The sequence below is a fragment of the Spinacia oleracea genome, chromosome 2, assembly GCF_020520425.1.
Source record: "Spinacia oleracea cultivar Varoflay chromosome 2, BTI_SOV_V1, whole genome shotgun sequence".
NCBI classification, from domain to species: Eukaryota; Viridiplantae; Streptophyta; class Magnoliopsida; order Caryophyllales; family Amaranthaceae; genus Spinacia; species Spinacia oleracea.
The window spans coordinates 92,282,825-92,306,823 of record NC_079488.1 but is presented as its reverse complement, the minus strand read 5'-3'; the positions used below and the strand labels follow the sequence as shown (position 1 = coordinate 92,306,823).

At 35.4% G+C, this 23,999-nt stretch overlaps 3 protein-coding genes across 5 annotated transcripts; 1 reads left to right on the top strand and 2 right to left on the bottom strand.

The window, feature by feature from the left end:
* Window positions 1–6,023: 6,023 nt before the first annotated feature.
* LOC130467084 (uncharacterized) lies at window positions 6,024–7,692 on the bottom strand. The gene is made up of 3 exons (XM_056835544.1): window positions 7,179–7,692; window positions 6,868–7,063; window positions 6,024–6,746 (listed from the first exon to the last, which is right to left on the bottom strand). Exons 1-3 carry the CDS (start codon window positions 7,656–7,658, stop codon window positions 6,280–6,282), a joined length of 1,143 nt encoding a protein of 380 aa, XP_056691522.1. The 5' UTR covers window positions 7,659–7,692; the 3' UTR covers window positions 6,024–6,279.
* A 4,651-nt stretch (window positions 7,693–12,343) lies between these two features.
* Window positions 12,344–22,421, top strand: LOC110790096 (xylulose 5-phosphate/phosphate translocator, chloroplastic). Its single transcript, XM_021994845.2, has 5 exons — window positions 12,344–13,703; window positions 19,662–19,766; window positions 21,202–21,328; window positions 21,414–21,486; window positions 21,874–22,421. The coding sequence occupies exons 1-5, from the start codon at window positions 12,482–12,484 to the stop codon at window positions 22,135–22,137; spliced, it is 1,791 nt and encodes a 596-aa protein (XP_021850537.2). The 5' UTR covers window positions 12,344–12,481; the 3' UTR covers window positions 22,138–22,421.
* LOC110790098 (uncharacterized) lies at window positions 14,183–19,239 on the bottom strand. 3 transcript variants are annotated; one of them, XM_056837325.1, is made up of 9 exons: window positions 17,858–19,217; window positions 17,662–17,682; window positions 17,500–17,556; window positions 17,306–17,381; window positions 16,222–16,298; window positions 16,076–16,125; window positions 15,897–15,981; window positions 15,668–15,766; window positions 14,183–14,921 (listed from the first exon to the last, which is right to left on the bottom strand). In XM_056837325.1, exons 1-9 carry the CDS (start codon window positions 18,134–18,136, stop codon window positions 14,700–14,702), a joined length of 966 nt encoding a protein of 321 aa, XP_056693303.1. In that variant the 5' UTR covers window positions 18,137–19,217; the 3' UTR covers window positions 14,183–14,699. The 3 variants fall into 3 exon arrangements, with proteins under 3 accessions (XP_056693303.1, XP_021850538.1, XP_056693304.1); XM_056837326.1 differs by having other exon boundaries at window positions 14,768–14,921; window positions 15,676–15,766; window positions 17,858–19,239; XM_021994846.2 differs by lacking the exon at window positions 17,662–17,682 and having other exon boundaries at window positions 17,858–19,210.
* Window positions 22,422–23,999: the final 1,578 nt, after the last annotated feature.

Sequence of the window (23,999 nt, the reverse complement as noted above, 5' to 3'; positions counted from 1 at the left end):
GCATGTCCCCAAAATTCTAATGGAAGTTCGGCCTGACCCATCATTGACCTGACCATGTCTAGCAAGGTTCTGTTCCTCCGTTCTGACACACCGTTCCATTGTGGTGTTCCAGGAGGAGTCAATTCTGATAGAATTCCACATTCTTTCAGATGGTCATCAAATTCATAGCTCAGATATTCACCGCCTCTATCAGACCGCAGTGCCTTAATCTTCTTGCCTAATTGATTCTCTACTTCACTCTGAAATTCCTTGAATTTGTCAAAGGATTCAGACTTATGCTTCATTAGGTAGACATAACCATACCTACTGAAGTCATCAGTGAAAGTGATAAAGTAGCTGAAACCACCTCTAGCATTTGTACTCATTGGTCCACATACATCTGTATGGATTAAACCCAATAGTTCATTTGCTCTTTCTCCAACTTTAGAGAAAGGTTGCTTTGTCATTTTGCCAAGTAAACATGATTCGCATTTACCATAATCCTCTAAGTCAAATGGTTCTAGAATTCCTTCTCTTTGAAGTCTTTCTAAGCGTTTCAAGTTTATATGGCCTAATCGACAATGCCACAGATAGGTGAGATCTGAATCATCCTTTTTGGCCTTTTTGGTATTTATGTTATATACTTGTTTGTCGTGATCTAATAAATAAAGTCCATTGACTAATCTAGCAGATCCATAAAACATCTCTTTAAAACAAAACGAACAACTATTGTCTTTTATTATAAAGGAAAATCCCTTAGCATCTAAGCAAGAAACTGAAATGATGTTTTTAGTAAGACTTGGAACATGGAAACATTCTTCCAGTTCCAAAACTAGCCCGGAGGGCAACGACAAATAGTAAGTTCCTACAGCTAATGCAGCAATCCGTGCTCCATTTCCCACTCGTAGGTCGACTTCACCCTTGCTTAACTTTCTACTTCTTCTTAGTCCCTGTGGATTGGAACATAAGTGTGAGCCACAACCTGTATCTAATACCCAAGAAGTTGAATTAGCAAGTATACAGTCTATAACGAAAATACCTGAAGATGGAACGACTGTTCCGTTCTTCTGATCTTCCTTTAGCTTTGGACATGGCCTATTCCATCACAATAAAGACAGCTTGATGTGGACTTGTCCTGCTTTGATTTAGCATTGCCCTTGGACTTTCCACCTTTCTTGAATGGTCTCTTTCTAGCCTTGAGTAAATCTTTGGCTTCACAGTCCAGTACTATTTCAGCCTTTCTGACAAGGTGAATAAATTCTGCAACTGTTTCTTCTCTTGGTTCACTTAGGTATTGTTGCTTGAAGCGACCAAACCCACTGTGTAGTGAATTGAGCAAGACAGAGACTGCCATCCTTTCGCTTATTGGTGTTCCTAGTAGACTTAGGCGATCAAAATATGAACACATAAGATCCACATGGAACCTCAGTGGGACGCCTACCCTCTGTTTAGTGCGAAGGAGCTGAACATGTGTTTCTTGGACCTCCATCCTATAACACCTGTTGGGAGAACTAACCTTTAGACCAGACATTGATTCAATCAACTCATGGACGTTCAGGTCCCTGTCCTCCGTACTTCCACGACAGATATCCCTTAGATTCTTGATGAGCGTAAAAGGTTCATAAGCTACAAACCTTCTAGCCCAATCATCAGGGATATTGTTCAGCATGAGACTCATAACCTTTTTGAGATCCGCATCCCAGGCGTAAAATCTCTCAGGGGTCATGTCTCTGGCATAGTAGCTTGGCATGGGATGTGATAGTACATACTCAAGTCCATTGAGTTTGACTATTTCAACTAGCTTAGCTTCCCATTCAAGAAAATTTGTCAGGTTCAGCTTGACCATAAGCTCAGAACCCATGATGATGTTTTGATTGTTGTTTGCCATATTAAAACTACAATTGAAAAGAATAAACAAATAAATAACCATTCACAGTTTCTCTTAATAAACTTAAATTCTAGCATACATGCATAATTCAATGTTTATTAAGCATTTTATTCAAGTTATGTGTTCCGGCAGGTGTGAATAAAATGATTCCAAGATCCTAAAATCATTGAAGAACTAAGCACAGTTTGTCGACTTAATCCTAGAACATCTTAGGTAAGCAAAAGCCTTTTGCTAATAGTCTAGAAACTATTCTTGGTTGATAGGTACGTCTAAGAACTTATTAGGTAAACCTATCGAATTTGCCACGACATAAAAGGACTCCTTACTTATATCGTTGAGTTTCACCAAAACTAACATGTACTCACAATTATTTGTGTACCTTGCCCCTTTAGGACCAATAAGTAACACCTCGCTGAGCGAAAACTATTACTAGATTGATGTAAAGGATATCCAAGCAAGTGTATATTTTGGCATGGCACCTTTTAACTCAATTTTTAGGTTTGGAACTTAAGGCTCTTACTATGTTGGTTAGATTTTAAGTGAACTAAAATCCTTAATCATGCAACATAATCAAGCTTTTGATCTCATGCATTTTAAGACATATTTAAAACAATAAATAACTTAAAAACATGCATAAGATATTTGTGATCTAGTATGGCCCGACTTCATCTTGAAGCTTTGACTTCAAAGTCCGTCTTGAAAATCTCCGTGGGAGGCACCATTTTCTTCAAATAGGATAAGCTATAACTAATTACAACTATTTGATGGTACGCAGACCATTTTTGAATTGAAAAATAACTTTGGTGCTTTAGACCAATTACATTCAAATTAATGGTACGCAGACCATATTTTCTATCCTATTTGGGCCATACTAGTCACTTCATAACCTGCAAAACAGTACATATACAATATATACCATTCACCCATTCATTATCATGAATGGCCCACATAGCTGGTTAGTAAAACACATTATGCATCACGTAAACATTTGCAGCAATTAATCAAGGGCACCAATAATCTACCAATTATTCAGTCCTTATTAATTCTAATCGAGTTGTTTTAACCTTAAGGATTTGTAGACCTAATCAAGAGTTTATGACTAAAAAGCGCTCCCACTCAAACCAATAAATTCATATGCTTTACTAATTTTAAACATAAAATTGTATTTCTAGTCTAACCGGAAACATACAAATTTAATTAAAATTTAAAGCTCATATAAATTTATAATTGAATCCAAAAATTTAATTTAATTTCAGTCGCATTTAAATTAATTCATGATTTTAATTTTAGTAAAATAATTAGAATAAATTCCATTTATTATAATTATAATATTCAAAATTAAAATCCAAGAAATTAATTCAAATTATTAATTTTAAAATTAATTAAAATTACGTGAACTGAAATTTTCAAATTAAACATTCAAAACGATCTAATCGTAACGCAAACACCCTACGCGTTGCACGCCCATGGGCCGCACGCACACAGCCATTGCTGGCCATGTGCGCGCAGCCCATGCGCTCGTCGCATAGCTGCTACTGTCCTATCGCAAGCCTCCGCACAGCGCCCCATCGCACGCGAGCTATCGCTCGCAGTGCGCGCGCGCGAGATCGCTCGCTGGGCGCGCTGGCTCGCTCGCTGTGCGCGCGAGCCATCGCTCGCTGGGGCGCGACATCGCTCGCTGGGCGAGCGACATCGCGCGCTGCGCGCGCGAGCCATCGCTCGCTGCGCGCGAGGCTGCGCGCACTTGTGCGAGGCAGCGCGCGTTGTGGCGCAGCTCGCTTGCTGCCCACACGCGACTGCCTTGGCTCGCCCTTCGCCCATGCCCATTCGTTCATTGCTCGTGGCACACGACACAAGGCAGGGCTGCTGCCTTGTGCTCGTGCACTACGCCCTTGCTCATTGCATTCGTGCCGCACGGGCGACGAGCTCCCTTGCTCGTCGTCGCACGCCCGCATTATACAACACCCCTTAAGGGTAACACGAAGCGTCCATTGCTTCGTGCGTGCAAGTTATTTGAACGAATCGCATAAAATTTTAAAATTTATATTTAAAATTAATGACAAATTAATAAATATTATTAATTTCATAATTTTAGGGCGAAAAAATCGAAAATTTATTATCCAATTGATTTCCGATTGATATGGATTCAAGTCTAGGTCATAAAAATTTAAAATTTATCGTAAATTTACAATTTTTATGGTGGTTTTTAATCATAGGTTTCTAATTAAATTACAATTAATTATGAAAATCAAATTAATTCTAAATTATTCTAATTTTCAACAAATTAATCATAATTACAAATTAGATTGCATAATTAACAAGACTAGGCATTCAAACTTGTTAAACATATGCAGTAGGTCAATCAAAAATTCAAGATTTATCAACAGGAATCGCAAATATTTAATTTAACATCTTAAATTTACGAAATTTTGCATTCGAAAAACTAAAACCTTCGAAAAGTCATAGTTAGGCTTCGAATTTGAGAATTCTGGGTTCGGCAGAAAAATACTAATTTTGTCAAAATTTTAGAATGCCTTTTACATGCGGAATTGACACAAAAATCACTCAATTCGGATGAGTAATGAAGAAACTGCCGAAAAACTGCGTACATATAATTAAATAAACGCAATTTGCAATTAATTAACAATTACGAAAATTAATCACCCCTTTTAATTCTTGCAAATTTGTAATATTTAACCATGTTCATGCAATTTAGATTATGAAAATAATAAGGGGCTCGTGATACCACTGTTAGGTTATGATACATATGACACTACATAGATCATGCGGAAACAACCATTAACCCAGGACAACATATTATTTACACATAATCATATAGCATAATTTAGATGCATACTCTTTGTTGCGTGCCCTCCCTAGCTGCGCCCGAACCGAACAAGAACAAGTCTTTTAGGACTCCAAGTGTCGTCCCTCCGTAGATAGTCCACAGCACGTCCGGATCCGCCTTAAGATTGACCAACTAGAATCGCCCTTAAGGTACTAGAAAATTTCGGCACTTTATGAGCAAGATGTGTGTTTTAATTTTCTCTCAAAAAACTCACTTTTGAATACTTTGAAACTTATGTATAAATTATGACCCCTAGGCCTTTATTTATAGAGTTATGGAAAAGGAATCGTAATCCTAGTAGGATACGAATTAATTGGAATTAGAATCCTACATGAATTCTATTTAATTAATTTATCCAATTAGGAATATAAATTTAATCATACACTGACTCTTGTAGATTCAGGAATCATGCATGAGCACAAACTCACACACACACGGCAGCCACAAGGGCTGCCCATGCGCGTGCGAGCAGCAGCCCGCGTAGCACGGCCCACGCAGCCGTGGCCCTTGGCGCGCGCTGGGCCTGCCTTGCGGTAGGCCTGGGCGCTGCCTTGGCTGGGCTTGTGGCGCGCATGCTTGCTGGGCGATTGGCCCCGGCTTCGTGCTGGGCCTTCGTCCGGCAAGCCTCGTTCGATGCTAATTCGTACGATACGCTTCCGATTAAATTTCCATTTCCGGAATCTATTTCCGATACGAACAATATTTAATATTTCCGATTCCGGAATTATTTTCCGTTTCGAACAAATATTTAATATTTCCGTTTCCGGAATTATTTTCCGATTCCGGCAATATTTCCGATTCTGACAATATTTCCGTTTCCGGCAATATTTCCGATTCTGGTAATATTTCCATTTCCAATAATATTTTCCGACACGTACCATGTTTCCGTTTCCGGCAACATCTACGACTTGGATAATATTCAAATTTCCGATACGATCCATATTTCCGTTTCTGGCAATATCATCGTTTCCGGAGTATTCATTTCTTGCCTGTGACGATCTTAGCTCCCACTGAAACCAAGATCCGTCGGTTCCGAATATTCATAGATGGAGTATTTAATGCCATTAAATACTTGATCCGTTTACGTGCTATTTGTGTGACCCTACGGGTTCAGTCAAGAGTAAGCTGTGGATTAATATCATTAATTCCACTTGAACTGAAGCGGCCTCTAGCTAGGCATTCAGCTCACTTGATCTCACTGAATTATTAACTTGTTAATTAATACTGAACCGCATTTATTAGACTTAACATAGAATGCATACTTGGACCAAGGGCATTATTTCCTTCACTTTTCCCCAGCAAGAAACTGCTCATAAAGAGCATCAACCAATACTCTGTCCATTTGTGACGACCACCATATATTTCCTCCTTTCTTTTCTACTTTTACTTCTTTAACCTCCTCCATTATACTTAATTTGACAAAGAAAGAAAATCAAACACAAATAAGACATTAAATCATTTAACCATGACTATTTAAAAAGTTCAAATTCAATAAATATATCTAACATTATTATATAGCAAACTGATAAACCTAAAAATTTAAACAAGTTGATAGACCAAATGATTATGAACCATGTCCTCTGCTTTTAATATAGTCATTCCACATTTCTTTTGCTATATTATCCCTGATCCTTTTCCCCTGTCCACACTCAACTGGATTGTTTACCAACAATCGACTCCTATGTCTTCTTCTTACTAATATTTCAGCATCAACTTCTGCAATTAAATCTTCATCTGGATCTATACCCATTAAATAGTTATGTAAAATACAACATGCTAATATAACATCCGTTTGTGAATCAACACCAAAATGTGGCTCTGTACCACTAGCTACTATCGGAAAACGCTTCTTCAATACCCCAAATGCTCTTTCAATGGCATTTCTTAAAGATGAATGTCGAAGGTTAAACAACTCGTGTGCATTTTCTGGTGCACGTTTTGAATATTCTTTCAAATGATAACGTACACCTCGATATGGTGCAATTAAGCCACTATTTAACATAAATCCAGCATCCACAAGATAAAACCTCCCTACAAAATACACACAAGTAGTATATAAATATATATACTCACATACATATTCATTTTTAAAATAAAATATTATTCTTCTTATTAGAGTTACCTCTAGGCATGCTAAGGTTATCCTCTCTTGTTAGTGCATCTTTAATTATCCTTGAATCAGATGCAGATCCCTCCCATCCAGGTAAGACATATGTAAATTTTAAATCAAAAGAACAAGATGCTAGTACATTTTGTGTGGGAAAATTCTTTCTTCCTCGGTATCTATTGACACTATCAGATGATGCTTTGACACGAAAATGAGTTCCATCTATAGCACCAACACAATCCTGACATAATAGAAGTTGATAAATATATTAATAGAAGTTGATTGAATCTTAATAACATAAGTTTGTATAGTTAATAGATAATAGAAGTTCATTTTGTCTATTATAAATTTATTACCTTAAAGTATGGAGAAAATCTATGACTGTTTTGGATTTCCGGAGGCACACTTGAACCATCTGGTTGGATCAAGAATATATCTTCTAGCATTATAATGGCTTCAAGTACATTATGAAAGTGTCGGCTATTGGTCTCGGGTGAACGACGAAAGATACCACCATTAGTACGATTTCTAATATTATGTCCTACTACGAACAAAAATTTGGCTACTTGTTCCTCAACACTACTACGTCTACTATCTCGTAGCAATCCTCTACCTTTAAGTATCTGGACTAATTTGGCAAATGCTTCCGTACTCATGCGTGTCATATGACGGCAAACTGATGGATGTTTGGTAAATAATTGCAACATCGTATCCCTTATAGACGCCCTTTCTGATTCACTTTCAAGGGGTGTTCTATCTATATAGTTCGGCAAGGTAGCACATGTTGATAATATAAAAGTATGAGTTATATAACCAATAGCAATTGCAATAGCCATTTTTCGTCGCTTATCCCATGCTTCCAAAAGTTCTTCCATACAAAGTATATATTAGCGATCAATGGCCATCAATTAACTTATTAGCACATAGGTAGATGTATCTAGCTGCATGATATATACTAATTTTCCATTTACCCCCAATCAACTAAAAACAATGACGTAACATGTCAAAATAAACACAAAATTAAGACCACTAAAATTACAATTCGCATGAACTGATTACAATTCATTCTAAACATGTGAGTGATGAATTATCATGTTACATATACATATCAGATGAACGAATTATGACGAAAAGAAAAGTATGCATATCAGAAGGTTACAATTAATTATGATGAACTATCGTACCCTAATTTCGATAATTAAAGGGAAGAAGAAGGGAAGAAGAAGTACCTTGATCTGATTTAGCCCACAAGAACAGCCTAAAATTTTGATTTCAATGACGGCAAACGCTTCAAGGCGTGAATATATATATATATATATATATATATATATATATATATATATATATATATATATATATATATATATATATATATATATATATATATATATATATATATATATATATATATATATATATATATATATATATATATATATATATATATATATATATATATATATATAGGGTATTTGGGTAGCCAACTAGGAGGGAAATATGAAAGTTTTGGTGGGAAAAGGAAAAATTACGTGGGGAAAGTGGGTGCGGTTTTTTTTTATTTTTTTAATTAAATATTTTGATTTGCTTAGATTTCCACATATTTTCCATCACTTTTGAGGGTAAAACTATGGAAAAGAATATAGGCAAAATATAACTACACAATTTCCACAGATTTCCTTATATTTACTTTTCCACACTTTTCCATTTTAATAACCAAACAAGATAAAATTAAGAAATTCTCTTATTTAAACAGTTTTACACACATTTTCTCATTAATCCACTTTTACCAAACACAGTATTAGTGTCACAGGTTGGAAACATTATTGTTCTTTTCATCTTGTGACTGTGAGGCTTCCCTATTGTAACCATTGACGATTAAATAAAAGTGGTTTGCTTGATTACTATATTAAAATTACTTACCTGACTTCCCTCAGAAGTCAATGCTTGAATTTGTATTAAGATTTCAATTTTCCGTCACTTGGGCCTTAATTGAGGCTGATTTTTTTTGTTTCAGTATCCTCTTCATTATATTTTATTTACTCTGGTGCTCGTCTTCTTTTGACTGTACCATTTTTCATATATACAGATATACTACGTAGTACTCCGTGCTAATTAGAAACTACTTCGTATTACGTAAGTAGTATGAGAAGTTGAGAACCACCCTTCTACTCTTACGATAGGCTTGCATCAGTGTGCCCATCAAGAAGGAGAGTTATCCTACGTACTTTGAGCCTAAAATTTAGGAGGTTTTATGCCAAAATCAATTAGTAAAGTAAAAGTGGTTCGTTATGTGATTTATCATGAAATCTTAACATGTACCCCTTTTTAACAAAACAAAAAAAGTATTACCTATGTCTCAAAATGATATTTACATGTTTGCACAAATTTATGACAAAATATGATAAATATGTACAAAAATAGGTGGATATAATAAAATATTGATAAAGTAAGATAGATGTGGATGGATGGGTGTAAGAAAAAATGAAAAAGGCTCCGATTCTGTTCGACTTATTTTAACTGAATTCATATTATCTGAACTTATCTGAATTTATTTTATCTGAAACAAAACTTAATAACTGAACAGATAAGTTACATAGTTCTAATAAGTTCAGAAAATTTCCAATAAAGTCAGATAAGTACAGATAAGTTCCAACAAGCTCCAATAAATTTCAATATTAATAATAATATTATTATTTATTATTATTAATATTATAATTTTTATTATAATTTATTATTATAATAGTTATTATTATAATTTATTTTTGTTTTTTTATTTTTTTATTTTTTGTTATATATTACTTGTATTTACTCCCTCCGTCCCAATTTAGTCATTACACTTACGTTTGCACAAAGTTTTAGGTGATAAGTGGTTGTTTGGTTATCTATTGTTATTTATTGGAAAAGTAGATGTGATAGGAGTTAGTGCGGTATTTTTTTTAATTGAATGAGAAAGGGTGTGGGACAAATAAAAATAGTGGGAAGAGAGAGACGATATAATAATTGTGGGGTCATTCCTGATTTAGAAGTGTAACAACTAATCTGGGACGGACGAAAAAAGAAAGTGTAACAAATAATCTGGAACGGATGGAGTATTATTTATTTATTATTGTTATTATTATTAATAATAAGTTCCAATAAGTTCCAATAATTTCAGATAAATTTAGATAAGTTCAGATCAAATAAGTTGAATAGAACACACCCTTAGTCTCTCTCCTTATACACCTCATCACCACCTCTTAACAAGAGTTAGCTACCAAAAACACCAAGAAATAGACTACCTCTTAAACACTTCGTAGAATCGTAGTACCTCTTATATAATTTTTTTATTTTTTTATTTTTATTTTTAATACAAAGAGCAATGAAAATACACACATTCTTCCACATCACTCCCTCTTATTTTCAAGAGCTACCTCTTATTTAGAGGATGTCTCAATCTACCTCTAAATAAGAGGTAGTTAAGAGTTGACTTTTATTTATTAAGAGCTACCTCTTACATTTCCTCTCTCCTTAAGAAGGGGCTAAGAGGGAGTTAATTGATGATCTGAAACTTTGGATAAATAAGTCATGTTCGTGTAAGACCATTGTTAATCATGGAAAAAAAAAGTCCTTACTCCTTCCTCTCTACCCACTTTTTCACTCAAAGCAAAATGGAGAGAGAAATGTAAAAACAAATGTGTTAAATTATATTAAAATGGATATCTATTTGTAAATCTCGAATATTTATCACTGATGGTAAATTTATTTTATTTTTTTATGAATCGAAATATAAAAAAAATCGTTGATATATAATCATTACAGGATTTTTCATGTCATGCCACGTGGTGGGTTAAGATTGAGTGAATTTCCCCACTCCAAATCTGAAAAATCTTCATGCCAAGAAGTTTTTTTTTTCCACTCCTCAGTACAAAATTTCCCCAACCATTAAGGCCCTGTTTAATTCACCTTATTTCTCCTGATCTGATCTGATCTGATCTGGTCTGGTCTGATCTGATCTAAACTTATTTTTTCTAATCTGATCTGATCTGATCTGATCTGATCTGGTCTGGTCTGATCTGATCTGATCTGATTCTTCATAATTAAGTTTAAACAAAAATCTACATTTATTAATATTAAACGACTTACGTGTAAAATAAATGTTTACACAAATTTATAATATTGATATTATTTATTTGACTTTGCTCATGATTTAACTATTCCTTATATTAGATAGACCTAGACATGATCTAGATAGATCGGCTATGATCTATACATATAAGTTCTGATCTGGATATGATATGTACAGATCGATTCTGATCTGGACATGATTTGTACAGATCGATTCTGATCTGGACATGATTTGTACAGATCTGTTCTGTTTGGACATGATCAGTTCTGATTTGGACATGATCTGTACAGTTCAGTTCTGATCTGGACATGATCTGTACAGACTAGTTCTGATCTGGACATGATCTGTATAGACTAGTTCTGATCTGGACATGATCTATACAGACCAGTTCTGATCTGGACATGTTCTGTACAGTTCAGTTCTGATCTGGACATAATCTGTACAGATCAGTTCTGATCTAGACATGATCTGTACAGATCAGTTCTGATCTAGACATGATCTGTACAGACCAGTTTTGGTCTAGATATATACTCCGTAGTAGTTTTGATCTATAAAAATCAGTTTTGATATGGACATGACCTGATCATATCGTTTCTGATCTGGACTTAATGGTTTTAATTTGGACATGATGAATTCGAATGTTTTGTTAATGTTTTTTTATGCCTTAAGTAATAGGTTTTAATTGCACCGACAACAAAATTCTTTTTTATTAAAGCAATAATAGTAATAAATATTAAATATAATCAATGATATAAATAATAATAATAATTATCATCATAATAATCTGGTATGATCTGATCTGATCTGATCTGATCTGATCTGATCTGATCTGATCTGATCTGATCTGGTCTGAACTTATTTTTTCTGATCTGATCTGATCTGGTCTGATCAAATCTGAAATAAGTAATAAGGTCCTGAAATAAGGTGAACTAAACAGGGCTTAAGACCTTAATTTTAACTTTTCCCCCTTATTTCTCCCCAAGTGCAAATAAAAAATACACACGGTTAACAATGCTCTAATCGTGTATAGTTTCATTTTTGTTGCTCACGAGATATATATACGGATATAAAATATGTGGATTCAAATTCAGTTAGACTCGTGCCCATGGCGGACTACGACGGGTTGCTTTTGAATGTTTACTTGTAAATTCGAATCACATTCGTTTCTTGTCTTTGTGCCTGGTCAAAGACTGTCAACTCTATACCCATCTGATAATTAAATACAGTACTAAACTGGCAATCTAAATATCTAATTACAAATGCTTGGGAGTGGCTCAAGCGATGACCTACGGAGCTGGGCTGGTTCAGTTAGGGTCCCTTCATCTTACCTATTAAAAAAAAAAAAAAAAAAAATAGTCTCCAACAAAAACATCCAGCCCATATAAAAACAAACTACTGTCACTACAAAGTTACAGACAAAAACGCCCTAGAACTCTCCTTACCTTAGATTGTGCTGCCATCACCATTCACCATTTCATCTCTCTCTCTCTCTCTCTCTCTCTCTCTCTCTCTCTCTCTCTTCTTTCTCTCTCCTGTTACAGTTTCCACAACAAAATGCTGGCATTAAATCTGCTTCCCTCATCCTCCATCACCCTTAAGCCCTTCAAAAACCCTTCCCTCCTTCCTCCAATCTCAACTCTCAGACTCAGAGCAGCATCTTCATCGTCATCATCATCATCATCTCCCAATGAATTCAAATTCCAATCCAATCCCACAAATCTCCCAATCCCTTTCACCAAATGGAAACTACCCTCCAATCCCAGATCCCATTTTCCAATCTCACCTTCCGCCTCCGCCTCCGCCTCCACCTCCCCTGATTCTCCCATTGAATCCACTCCCACTCCCAATCCCAACTCCAAAACTCTAAAACTTGCTCTTGTTTTTGGCCTTTGGTACTTCCAGAACATTGTCTTCAACATCTACAACAAAAAGGTCTTAAACATTTTCCCATTTCCATGGCTTTTAGCTTCTTTCCAGCTTTTTGTGGGTTCAATTTGTATGTTGTTTCTTTGGTCATTTAAGATTCAAACTCCCCCCAAAATCACCAAACCCTTCATCATTGCACTTCTTGGTCCTGCCCTTTTTCACACCATTGGCCATATCTCAGCTTGTGTCTCATTTTCCAAAGTCGCAGTTTCCTTCACTCATGTCATCAAGTCATCTGAGCCTGTCTTCTCCGTTATCTTCTCCACTTTCCTTGGCGAGTCGTACCCGGTTTCGATATGGCTCTCAATCCTTCCCATTGTTTTCGGGTGCTCCCTCGCCGCGGTCACTGAGGTTTCCTTCAACTTGCAGGGGCTTTGGGGTGCATTGATTAGCAATGTGGGTTTTGTGCTAAGGAATATTTACTCTAAAAAGAGTTTGCAGAGTTTTAAGGAAGTGGATGGGTTGAACATGTATGGCTGGATTAGTATACTCTCATTCTTGTACTTGTTTCCAGTTGCTTGTTTCGTTGAAGGGTCTCAATGGGTACCAGGCTATCACAAAGCAATTGAAACAATTGGGAAACCAATGACTTTGTATATATGGGTTATGTTGTCTGGTGTGTTTTATCACCTCTATAATCAGTCGTCTTATCAAGCATTGGATGAGATTAGCCCACTTACATTTTCTGTGGGCAACACTATGAAGAGGGTGGTTGTCATTGTAGCCACTATATTAGTCTTCAGGAACCCTGTGAGACCTCTTAATGCTCTAGGTTCGGGAATCGCTGTCCTCGGAACGTTCTTGTATTCACAAGCAAATGCAGCTCAGAAGAACAAGAAGAAGCTTGAAGGTGAGAAGACTAGTTAAACCAAAAGAAAAGGACTTAAATTTTATTTTATTGTTGCACCAAATTTTTGCTGTTTGTTGCTGTAACAATGTTTGCATTCTGTTGTCTGGATACTATAGTTTGTAGGATCTTTTATGTGATTTAGACCAATATAATTAGACTTCTATTCTCTTATGATCTTGTTTGGGAGCTTTGTTTTATGGTCATATAATTAGTCTGTATGAGTAGACTTCGAAATACTTGGTGGTATATCTGCTGCAAAAAAATAATTAGTATTGTTGTTATAAAGCTAATAGAATTTGGTAATAAACAACGATAAATCGTGCTTAGGAAATTAAGTAGTCTGATCCTGAGACAAATTTTTGAACAATGGGTTTATCATTTATGTAAGGGAAATGATATGGATTTTCCTGACTATATGGTATTCTGGGATAAAACCGCCTGAGAGTCAGAGATCAACTAGGACTGTAAAAGAAATAGGGTTTCTGTGAATTAGTTCTGCACAAGCATAATCTATTGTATTGAACAAGAAGAACCATAATCTCCAATTCTTAGCAACAGCAGTGAAGTCACCAAAATTCCAAATCACATTTGCCAGCAGAATAGATCATGGCTTGTATGGGAAACGAGAATAAATTGTATAGTAACTGACTGAATGAAGTTTTATGAGCCACTTACCAAAGCAGCAGATATAAGAAAACTTCCTAAAGAGCTAAAACAGACGATGACTACCACCAAAACAACAATTTGATCTCCAGTGGGCAGTGGTTATCAAGTTCTACATGCTCTAGTAAACCCAAATTCTTTGTATCATTATCAACTCCTATCCAAGTCATCTCTGGCCTTCCTCAGCATCTTCAGGTTGATGTCTCACATGCCCGAACCACCGCAATTCGGTCTCCTATATCTTAGCACAAGATTAAAATCATGCTGGCTGCAATGTAAGACGGAGAATTGCAAATGGGCATGAAAGGAATGAGGCTTGAACCAACAATAATATTATGTTCTCTTCTGATACATTCGTCTATACATTTTAGCACCTTCAAGTTCTGCATGAACCTCTCTCTCAGTCCTAATCCCCATTGGATTACTCACAAGCCACCCATCAGGATCGCAACCAAAATTAGGGTCAACTGTATCAATGTGTAGCATATCCGACACAATGTCAAACTGATTTCTCATGTCAACTGCCACCTCATGCACATCAGACTGCACAAATACCTGTTATGATTTGAAGCATGAAAATCAATAACCAAGCATTTTGAACAGAAGATTTTACCACAGCTCAATCAAGTAATAACTGTTCAATGATGTGGGAGGTGGCCTAAGAGCATCATCTTTCAAAGACACTTAGCACAGACAACATATTGAATTTGAAATAAGCAGGCAGGTTGGGGGATGCCCGAAAAATCTACGGTTGGTTGTAATTAGAACGATAGATCTCAAGACTTAAAATCTTTTTGGATGTAACCTCATACTTTCCAAGTAGTGAGAGAGTGGCTCCAACATATTAGAAAGAATGAGGAATATCACCCCTGGGAGAGATTCCTTTTCCAAAAATCTCTACGCAAGGAAATCGAGCCCCCTAAAGCAAGATAATGAATTGTTCCTGACCAAAGGAAGGAGATACAAATATTTAACTTCAAGGGTTTAAAACAGAACACTGTAGATTAGAGATGTTGAGCATGAACTGACAAGCAGGATGGAAGAACCATGCTCAAGTATTTTTGACAACATAGCAAGCAAGTTTTACATTGAATAAAATGATGAATTACTGTGTTCAAAGAATTGTTTTAGAGTGATATAGTTTATGCCATCAAACTGAAAATCCCCCAAGGTCTCGTTATTGTGAATGAGGTTATGGTCATAGCAATCAGGACTCAGGAATCCAGGCCATTGGGATAATTGACAATAAATTATGAAATGGCAACCATTGTTTTATGGCCACTATGCTATACGGTTCTTACCTGCCCACCTGATGCTAGATTATCCACAATAGAGTCAACCAGTGGCTTCTGCAAAACTCTTCTTTTATGGTGCCTTTTCTTAAAGTGAGGATCTGGACACTGCGGCCAATAATAGACCAAATTTACTCAGAAGCAACTCTTTTAGAGCAGGAGAATATAATGAATTTTACATAAGGAAAGAGATGCAACTATAACATAAGGAATGCATACTGAACTAAGGTGACCTCACCAGGACTGAAACCAACACCAACGGACCAGGATAAGAGGACGCCAGCTGCTGGAAAGAAATTGTAGCATTGGCAAACATGAAATGTCTGAAGCATAAGTAGGCATAATAGATTAGTGAAGGACACCATGTTTTACTTTATATTCATACAATAAAATTCCAGTAATGTCTTAGAACCTTACGAATTTAAAAGATTCAGTTCCTTTGCCCAAAAATTAGCACGCGTCACCAACTGCGCAAAGAGATATTTAATGGTATATTCAATAAGATGTACCGTGTAACTAAAACAAATGGTATATAGACATAGCTCATATATCTAATCGCATACTTTTTTGCGTATTTCAAGTCCCAAATAATTAGAACCAAAGTTCCTTTTGGCTAGCCATAAGAGAAATCTGCCACTACCTGAAATTTATATGATGTCAGGGACTAAAATACAATGTCTTCAAAGCAATAAAAACAACAGTCATGCAAATGAAACACAGAGAACAAGTTTTTGTTACCCCAAGGAGAAAGTTGCTCATAAAACAATTTGATCTTTCAGTCATAGCACCTCAGGTTGTCTGACAGATATGACACAAAAATCAGTTATCTTTCGTTTAATAGGGAACTGAACTAATTATGAGGTTTGAGCAGCTTTTGCAGGACTAATTATGGTGCTACATGATTATAGAAGTGAAGTTGTCTCTCGGACAAGTGTTCTTGCTAGTTGCTAGGAGCAATGTGACCAAATTTTGGGATACAAAATAACGCTTGGGTTTATCTGGTAAACCCGGGGAACGGGAAACGCACCAGCAACTGTAATCAGCTACGATGCTGGATGTCATGCACTAGGTAGAGACATCACAGAAATCCTTGTTATAGAAATCTGCAGGCTGAGATGTAAAAAAACCCCAACAGAGTCACACTATCACGACTAACTTCTCAATGAATGTACCGAGGAAGGGAGAGGGTGCGACAAGAAAAGAGACAGTACAGAGTAAGGGGAATTTGATGCTTGGGTTGAAAGTGAAATATAATTATACAAGCTCCAACAAGGATGTAGAGACACTCAGCCTGCGCGCCACACAGATTAAGAATGGTGCATATCTCATCCTAAGTTAATACTTTGCTATCCCCCACCAGCCACAATTTCTTTTCCACTTTTTTTGACAATTGTCCATTTTCTCCTCTTTATTTCAGTTATTCATCTGTCCTTACGGTCTTGATAAACACCTTGACTCTTATGTAGTCCTGAACTTTAAACCAGTGTAAGAGAACATCTCAACCAAGACATGCATTTTCAAACATATGAATCACTATCAAAACTGCGAGGAAAAAAAAGGGCAAAATTGGAGCAAATTATACTGTAAGTCTGGAAATAAATGAAAATTACATAAGACAAACAAATGCAGAATAAAATCATTCAATACCACAGCCAATGTCCACTATCAGAGGTAATGAAGAATCCCTAAACACATCATTCCAATCAGGCACCTCTGCTGGGACCTATCAATGGCATAAATTAGCACAAAAGCTACTTCAATTGCTATCCAAAACCCCATAATAGAATGACAAAAGAAACTAAAAACCAAGAATTGAAGTTGAATTAGTAAACAACACTTACAGATAAAGTTGAACTAAGAGGATTAACATGCTGCCGGACTCGGATATTACCCACCTCCTACACCTCAAAAATTAAAACATGAAATTCAAAATTAACTTCATGTTTTCGTAAGAATCAATCAGATATTCAAGTCTTAGGTGAGGGGGTTTTACAATAACTTACGGTTCTAGAGTAAGGAACGCCCTTCCAATACAAAAAAGGGCAACTCAATTATTGTAAGTCCGTCTCACACCAGAATTTCATATAGTAAATAGCATTGAAAGCACCGAATTTGAATATGGAGCCATACCAATTAATCATAAATTACTGGGGTAAGTGTTAAAAAACCAAAGAAATGAAAGTGGAAGGAGAGATAAACCTCGCAAATAAGAGGAAGATTAAGGTCAGCATACTCCAAAGCAACGAGATTAGGGCTTCTAATTACATCAGCAGCACCACTACTGCCGCCATTTTCTTCAATACAGATAGCCTCAGATGAATTGGTGACCCGAGTTCGAAACCTTAGACAAGTAGAACTGAAATTGTGGATAGGATTTTGAAAAGTGTAATGTAGAAGATGATGATTGTAGATTTTAGAGAGAGAAAATACGGAGTGGCGAAAGCAACCAGAAGCGAAGTGAGAGAAAATCACCACCATTGTTGCCTGTAGTTCCTTCTGTGTGTATTTTCTGGAGAAAAGTTCTCTTTTTCTGGGAATTGGGTCTGGATTAGTTGTTAGTTTGTTTAGACTGGGTGGTTTTGATAGATGAACTCTGGGCTCCCTTCTTGGCCTGTTTCTTTCTGGGCCTTTTAACTGTTTCCTCCTGATATTTTTTTTCTCCAGCTCTTTATAAATATGGACTCACTCGGTTTTTAGAAAAGGTAGGCCCGGTTCGGTATCACTTTCAGTTTCCAGTTTTCAGTTTTTATTTTTGATTTTTAAGTTTTTTGTAAAAAATAGAAAATAGAAGATAAAAATGATACCTAACGGGACCTAAACTTATAAGGAGTAGTTATTAGAATGCTAGGGCACGAGCAATCCCTGGAATCAAATAGATGAGTGAAGTATTAAAGTATGGATTTTGTGATTTGAGGTTTTTTTTGTGGTTATCAATGTATCATGTTGTCTGATGCTTAACGTTTTCTCATTTTAACTTAGAATTTGAATTTACCCCTATATTAACTTACTTGCATTTGTGTATCACTCAATCTTGGTTCTTAAAACATAGTTTGTCTAAATTATACTACATATATTCTTTTGGGGTAAATATAAAATGTGATGTGTGAAAATTAAGAATATGTATTGGACCGACATGAGATGAGACACAAATCGAGACATATGATCTTAACCTATAAGACATAGAAGTATAAGATTGCATAAGTATGAATGTATGATATGTTTGCTACTTGAAAATACTTTCTTTTGAGTAATGAAATGCATATTGAGTTTTTTTTTTTTTGACATTGGCTGATTACAAAACTAAGGTGTAGTACTAAACAAAAGGCCTTTTATTCTACACCTATTTGCAATTCGGTGTGCTTTGCTAACTTCTGTCCTGTTCACTTTCATGATTGTGCCATATTGAGTTTGATAGGAATAGAATATCTCGACAAAAACACGCATATACATGTTTTGAGCTACTCTCTAAGAAAGATCCTTTATTAACCTTGTTATATTTTGAGTAGAGATAAAAGTCACACTCATTTCATTTCAAATAAAAATATACATTAATTTAGAATATCTTCAAGAACAATTGCCTTGGATCCATCATTTCATAATTTTTTTTTTGGTGCAAATGAGCCACAAGGGCGGGGATGAGAATCGATCCCAGGATCACCTGAAACCGGGATGGAAGCTCTAACCAACTGAGCTATCCATCACTCTCATCCTTTCATAATTTGGAATCAATATATGACGTGCAATTAAAGTCCTACTCAATATAATAAATCCAAAATCAGGATATGATTAATGATAATCCAAGATAAAGAAGCTTCACTAAAAAATGCCACATGTGAGGATAGTGGACCATACATCCTCTGAAATATTCAAACTTTCGCCTTCGAAATTGGGTTTAATTATCACAAATTTCGCACCCCACAAATTAAAAAATCAAAATCTGAGACTTTTGGAATTCTGGGTATTTATTACGGAGTATTTAGCAATTTAACATCATTTATTTCAGGTTGTTCTTCGTCTTCCTCGGATCTTGCAAACTCGAAGACTTGGCAAATTAAGTTTGTTACATTCTTAAAGCGGCTAATGGGTCAGATTTTGGACAAACTTCAAGGTAATTAAATCACACTCCCTCAGTTAATCACAATTTATTCTGGGGTTTTATGACTTTATCATTGTCAAATGCAGAACTTTTGATAATTTTTTGGGGGGAATTACATGATCAATTTGAATTGATTAACCTTGCTGTTAATTTGCTCTGTTTGCTTCTGGTTTATTTTGAATTAATTGATTAATCAATCATGATCAATTGAATTAATTAACCTTGCTGTTAACTACAGTATATGAGTGGTTTTTTTTTTTTTTTTTTGGTATAAGGTTGAAGAACTGATTAAGGTAATTAATTTGTAGGTTTTGCTTCTATTGAGAGGCAGAATAGGCATTAAATGTGTTATTTTTGCTTCATTTAAGTAGTACTATAGCCTATAGGATGTCTTAGGTTGCATTGTACTATAGAGTAAGCTACCACTTGTATTTAAATCTAAGAAAAGATATGAGTCATGTGAGTTGTTCAACATTGGAGAAGTGGAGCGAATTTGATTACCTATTACTAGCGGAGTATGCCACACCTTAGTGTCAATTGGTTTTGACCAAGGTGTTGTTTGGTTGACATGAAAAATCATGGGAAGTGTACGTTCATAGGAAGTGGAAGATAGTAGTGTTGTTTGGTTTGCAAAGACATAGGAAGTATCACTTGCACAAAATGGAGTACCTAGGTTCCCCGTGTTAGTGGAACCTCCCTTGGGAAGTTACTTCCCACGTTTTAACTTCCCACGTTCAACCAAACAACACTTCCTATTTCCTAGAAAATGACAATACATGGGAAAATCTTATTCCTAGGGACTTTTACTTCCTACGGTTAACCAAACGATACCTAAGTATAATTGACGCGTGCTAATCTATTTTCAAGTTAAGCAAAGTGTGAGATAGCTAGTGTGATGTTGTTATTTTCACAATAAAAAGTGAAAAGCGCTTATTAGAACTTATTGGAGCATATCTAAACTTACTACAGTTTGTTACGAATTTGTTACGAATTGAACTTGGGTAGCCCGTAGCCCTCATTTTAACTGAGTTGAACTTCTTGTTTTCCTCTTAAACTTCTTTACAGCTTGTCTTAAACGTCAGCATCAAATTCTTTGGTCATAAGATTAAATAGCTACCCAACTTTTAGTAGACGGGTTTCTTTGACGTGAAAAGAGCAAAGCCTAAATACTTCATATTCAATGGCATGGTGTAGGTTACTACGGGCATATTAATTCCTTCATCTAAATTTAAATGCGTCTCTTATTGGAATATTTTTTAGAAGTTGCTTGAGAGACAAAATGGAATAAATGAATTGCTATCTCAGGAGATAGAAGTCCTATAACCAATCCCTATGCCCTCAAACTTCTTAGTGATTGCTTGAAATTCATTTGTCTGTGTTTTCATTACTTGATTACTATATATACCCTCATGATGGGGTCTTAATAGTAATTTACCATCTTGCATAGGTAAGGAATGGAGGAAGAAAAAAATCAGGAAGATTACGGACAAAGTATTTAATCGTATACAGAGTCAGACTGGAAGTGTCACACTGCCTTTTGAAGAGCTATATATAGCTGTTCTAATTGTTTACAAGTGAGTGATTATTTCCATTAACTTAATCAAATTAATAGTATGAATTCCATGATAACAAAACGAAACAATTGCCTTGATGTTGCAGTGATATTAATAAGTACTTACCAGGGCCACACTTTGATCCTCCCTCAAAAGACGAAGTTAGAGGCTTGATGCAGGTACTTTCAGCTTTTTACTATAACCTTTTGTAGACCCAGTAACTAGAATCTCTGTTCTTTTCACCTGCAAATCATTCTATCTTCTGAATGTATTGGAAATTTGGAACTTATTTTAGTTGTGAATTGAACTTGACTTGAGTAACCCTTATCTAAACTGAACATATATTTCTTGAAGCTGTTTTTTAGGCGAAAAGAATATTGAATCTAGTCTCCAAATTTTTGTGCAATGACGACCCTTACCTGCTTGCTGGTTTTAAATTTGAAGATAGAACTGACTTTAATACATGATAAATTTACTGGTTTGAAGTCAGTGTTTTCTGCTAAGCCAGCACCAATTAGCGAGCTTTATTGTTTAGAAATAGAATGGTTGACGATTTATAATTGCAGAAGTGTGATGTGAATCTGGATGGGGAACTTGACAGAGAGGAATTTGTGAAATTCATGATGGAGTTGACTGCAGACACGTTTAACACTGTGAGCCAGGGACTGATAATCAGTCTGGTACTAGCACCAACAGTAGCTTTAGCGACAAAAAGGGCAACAGAAGGTGTCCCTGGCGTGGGGAAAGTGGTGCAGAAACTGCCTAATGCGATTTATGCATCCCTTGTTACTCTTGCTGTTGTTGCAATCCAAAACGCTAGCCAGGGATAGTGATAGTGATAGTGATGATTAGAGGTTGTCGTTGATATCCTCTGCCCTTACTTGTTTATGTAATACAGGCATATATATAGAATGTTTTCCTTGTATTTCATCTTCTCTCGAATTCAAGTAAAGCTTACATCTTTACGAGAGATATGGAGAAGCATGAACAATAACAATTGCTGTAAGAACTACCCATTATTGTTAACTGTCAGCTTATTAATCAATCAGCAAACTGTCTATGTAAGACACTGGTTATGTTTTCTTAATGTGTATACACACAAGTTCATGCCTAATCTATCAATCATTAGTTTGCATTGACTAATGGAGAATTTTACTCGATTCACAAGTTTAGTGTTCTTATTCATCTAGGATCAGAGAGTAGGGTAGCTGAGTTATTGAGTAAGAAGCTTGTTCAATCGAAATTGAAATTAATATTGGAAGTAAATAACTTAGACTTTGTTCAGTTCACTTTACTTATTTCAAGAAAAATAACCTCATAGTATAAGATAAGTTCGGGAAAAATTAAGTGAAGATCATATGAATAAAACGCAACTTAAAATTTAGCAGAAATTTTACCAAAATATGCCCCAACTCTTAAGTGTGGATGTAATTTCAAAAGCCACCCATTATTAGAACAACAGAAAATAATAAATTAGAAATACTCTAAACTCATCCCTCTACAACTTTGCTCATTAGGCTATGTTCCCCTTGAACACCAAGTCATCGTGGAAATTTTCCTCTCAATAAACAGGGTGATGAGAATATAACCTAAATGTATTTGCGACTATCATAGAAATCGGTCTATTAGACAGGGAGGAAGTCTATGACAAAAGTTGCTGTTGTCCATAATGGACTCAAGTGACTCTTGTTAGTATTCATTAATTTGATATTAATATTTTGATACTTATTAGTATGGTATTGGTTTATTAATACTGGTATTAGTAGTTTGGTACTTTAGCGCAAATATGATGGTGCAGGGGTGTGCACAGTGCTCTTGGTGCACTGGTGTCCAAACGACATGCAATAAATATAAAACGCGGATATCTTGTTGAATTCGGAGAAGAAAAGAACAAACGTTGTTTTTTTGATAAAAAAAGAACAAACGTTGTTCTTTTGTTAAAAAAAAGAACAATGACTGCTCTGTCCCTTTTTTTTTCGTTCTTTTTTTTTTCACTCCATTTTTCTGGTATATATACCTTCTTTTTTATAATTTTCGAATCAGAATTTGTGAAGAGGAGAGAGAAAAACTATGGAAATGAGAGAGAAACTGTGAAGAGGAGAGAAAAAGTAATGGAAAATTCTCAGATATTGGTTGATTTTTCTACTTCAATATCAAATTCTATTGATTCTTCTTCTTCAAATTTGAATTCCTCTGCTGATAATCCGATTTGTGAAGGTAATTTTTCAATTTTTTAAAACGAATTACTTATTTATGATGATTTTGATTTCCATGTTCATTATTTTCATCATTTCAATTTATTTTGATTTATTTGATCATTTCGATTTCTGCATTTCTCAATAACCCTGATTAATGTATTTTGATTCTATATTTTGATAATTTTGATGATTAATGTATCTTGATTATATATTTCTGATGATTTTGATTTCTGTTCTTTTTTCGATTTTATATGTTCTTTTAGTCTTATCTTTTGTTCTTTTATATATTGGTTCTCATATATGTATTAAGAGATTGTAATAATACAAAATAATTATTGAACATGTTGTTCTTTTTTGCTTTAGCTTGTTGTTCTTTGTTCTTTTTGCTTTAGCTTGTTGTTCTTTTGATATTACACACTTCAGATCAAATTGTTCTTTTACCATTTTTGTTGTTCTTTTATTTTTTTTGTTGTTCTTTTTTCACATGGTTAAAA

What these genes read in the sequence shown, in the direction of transcription:
- LOC110790096 (XM_021994845.2), top strand. Translation starts at nt 12,482, where the DNA reads ATGCTGGCATTAAATCTGCTTCCCTCATCCTCCATCACCCTTAAGCCC. An exon ending in GATTTTGGACAAACTTCAAG is followed by an intron (nt 19,767 to 21,201) that starts GTAATTAAATCA and finishes CATCTTGCATAG; the next exon opens with GTAAGGAATGGAGGAAGAAA. An exon ending in AAGTTAGAGGCTTGATGCAG is followed by an intron (nt 21,487 to 21,873) that starts GTACTTTCAGCT and finishes TTATAATTGCAG; the next exon opens with AAGTGTGATGTGAATCTGGA.
- LOC110790098 (XM_056837325.1), bottom strand. Translation starts at nt 18,136, where the DNA reads ATGGTGGTGATTTTCTCTCACTTCGCTTCTGGTTGCTTTCGCCACTCC. An exon ending in GACTTGAAATACGCAAAAAA is followed by an intron (nt 16,126 to 16,221) that starts GTATGCGATTAG and finishes CTCTTTGCGCAG; the next exon opens with TTGGTGACGCGTGCTAATTT. An exon ending in GAACTGAATCTTTTAAATTC is followed by an intron (nt 15,982 to 16,075) that starts GTAAGGTTCTAA and finishes CTTATGCTTCAG; the next exon opens with ACATTTCATGTTTGCCAATG.
- LOC130467084 (XM_056835544.1), bottom strand. Translation starts at nt 7,658, where the DNA reads ATGGCTATTGCAATTGCTATTGGTTATATAACTCATACTTTTATATTA. An exon ending in GATTTTCTCCATACTTTAAG is followed by an intron (nt 7,064 to 7,178) that starts GTAATAAATTTA and finishes CTATTATGTCAG; the next exon opens with GATTGTGTTGGTGCTATAGA. An exon ending in GATAATTAAAGATGCACTAA is followed by an intron (nt 6,747 to 6,867) that starts CAAGAGAGGATA and finishes TGTATTTTGTAG; the next exon opens with GGAGGTTTTATCTTGTGGAT.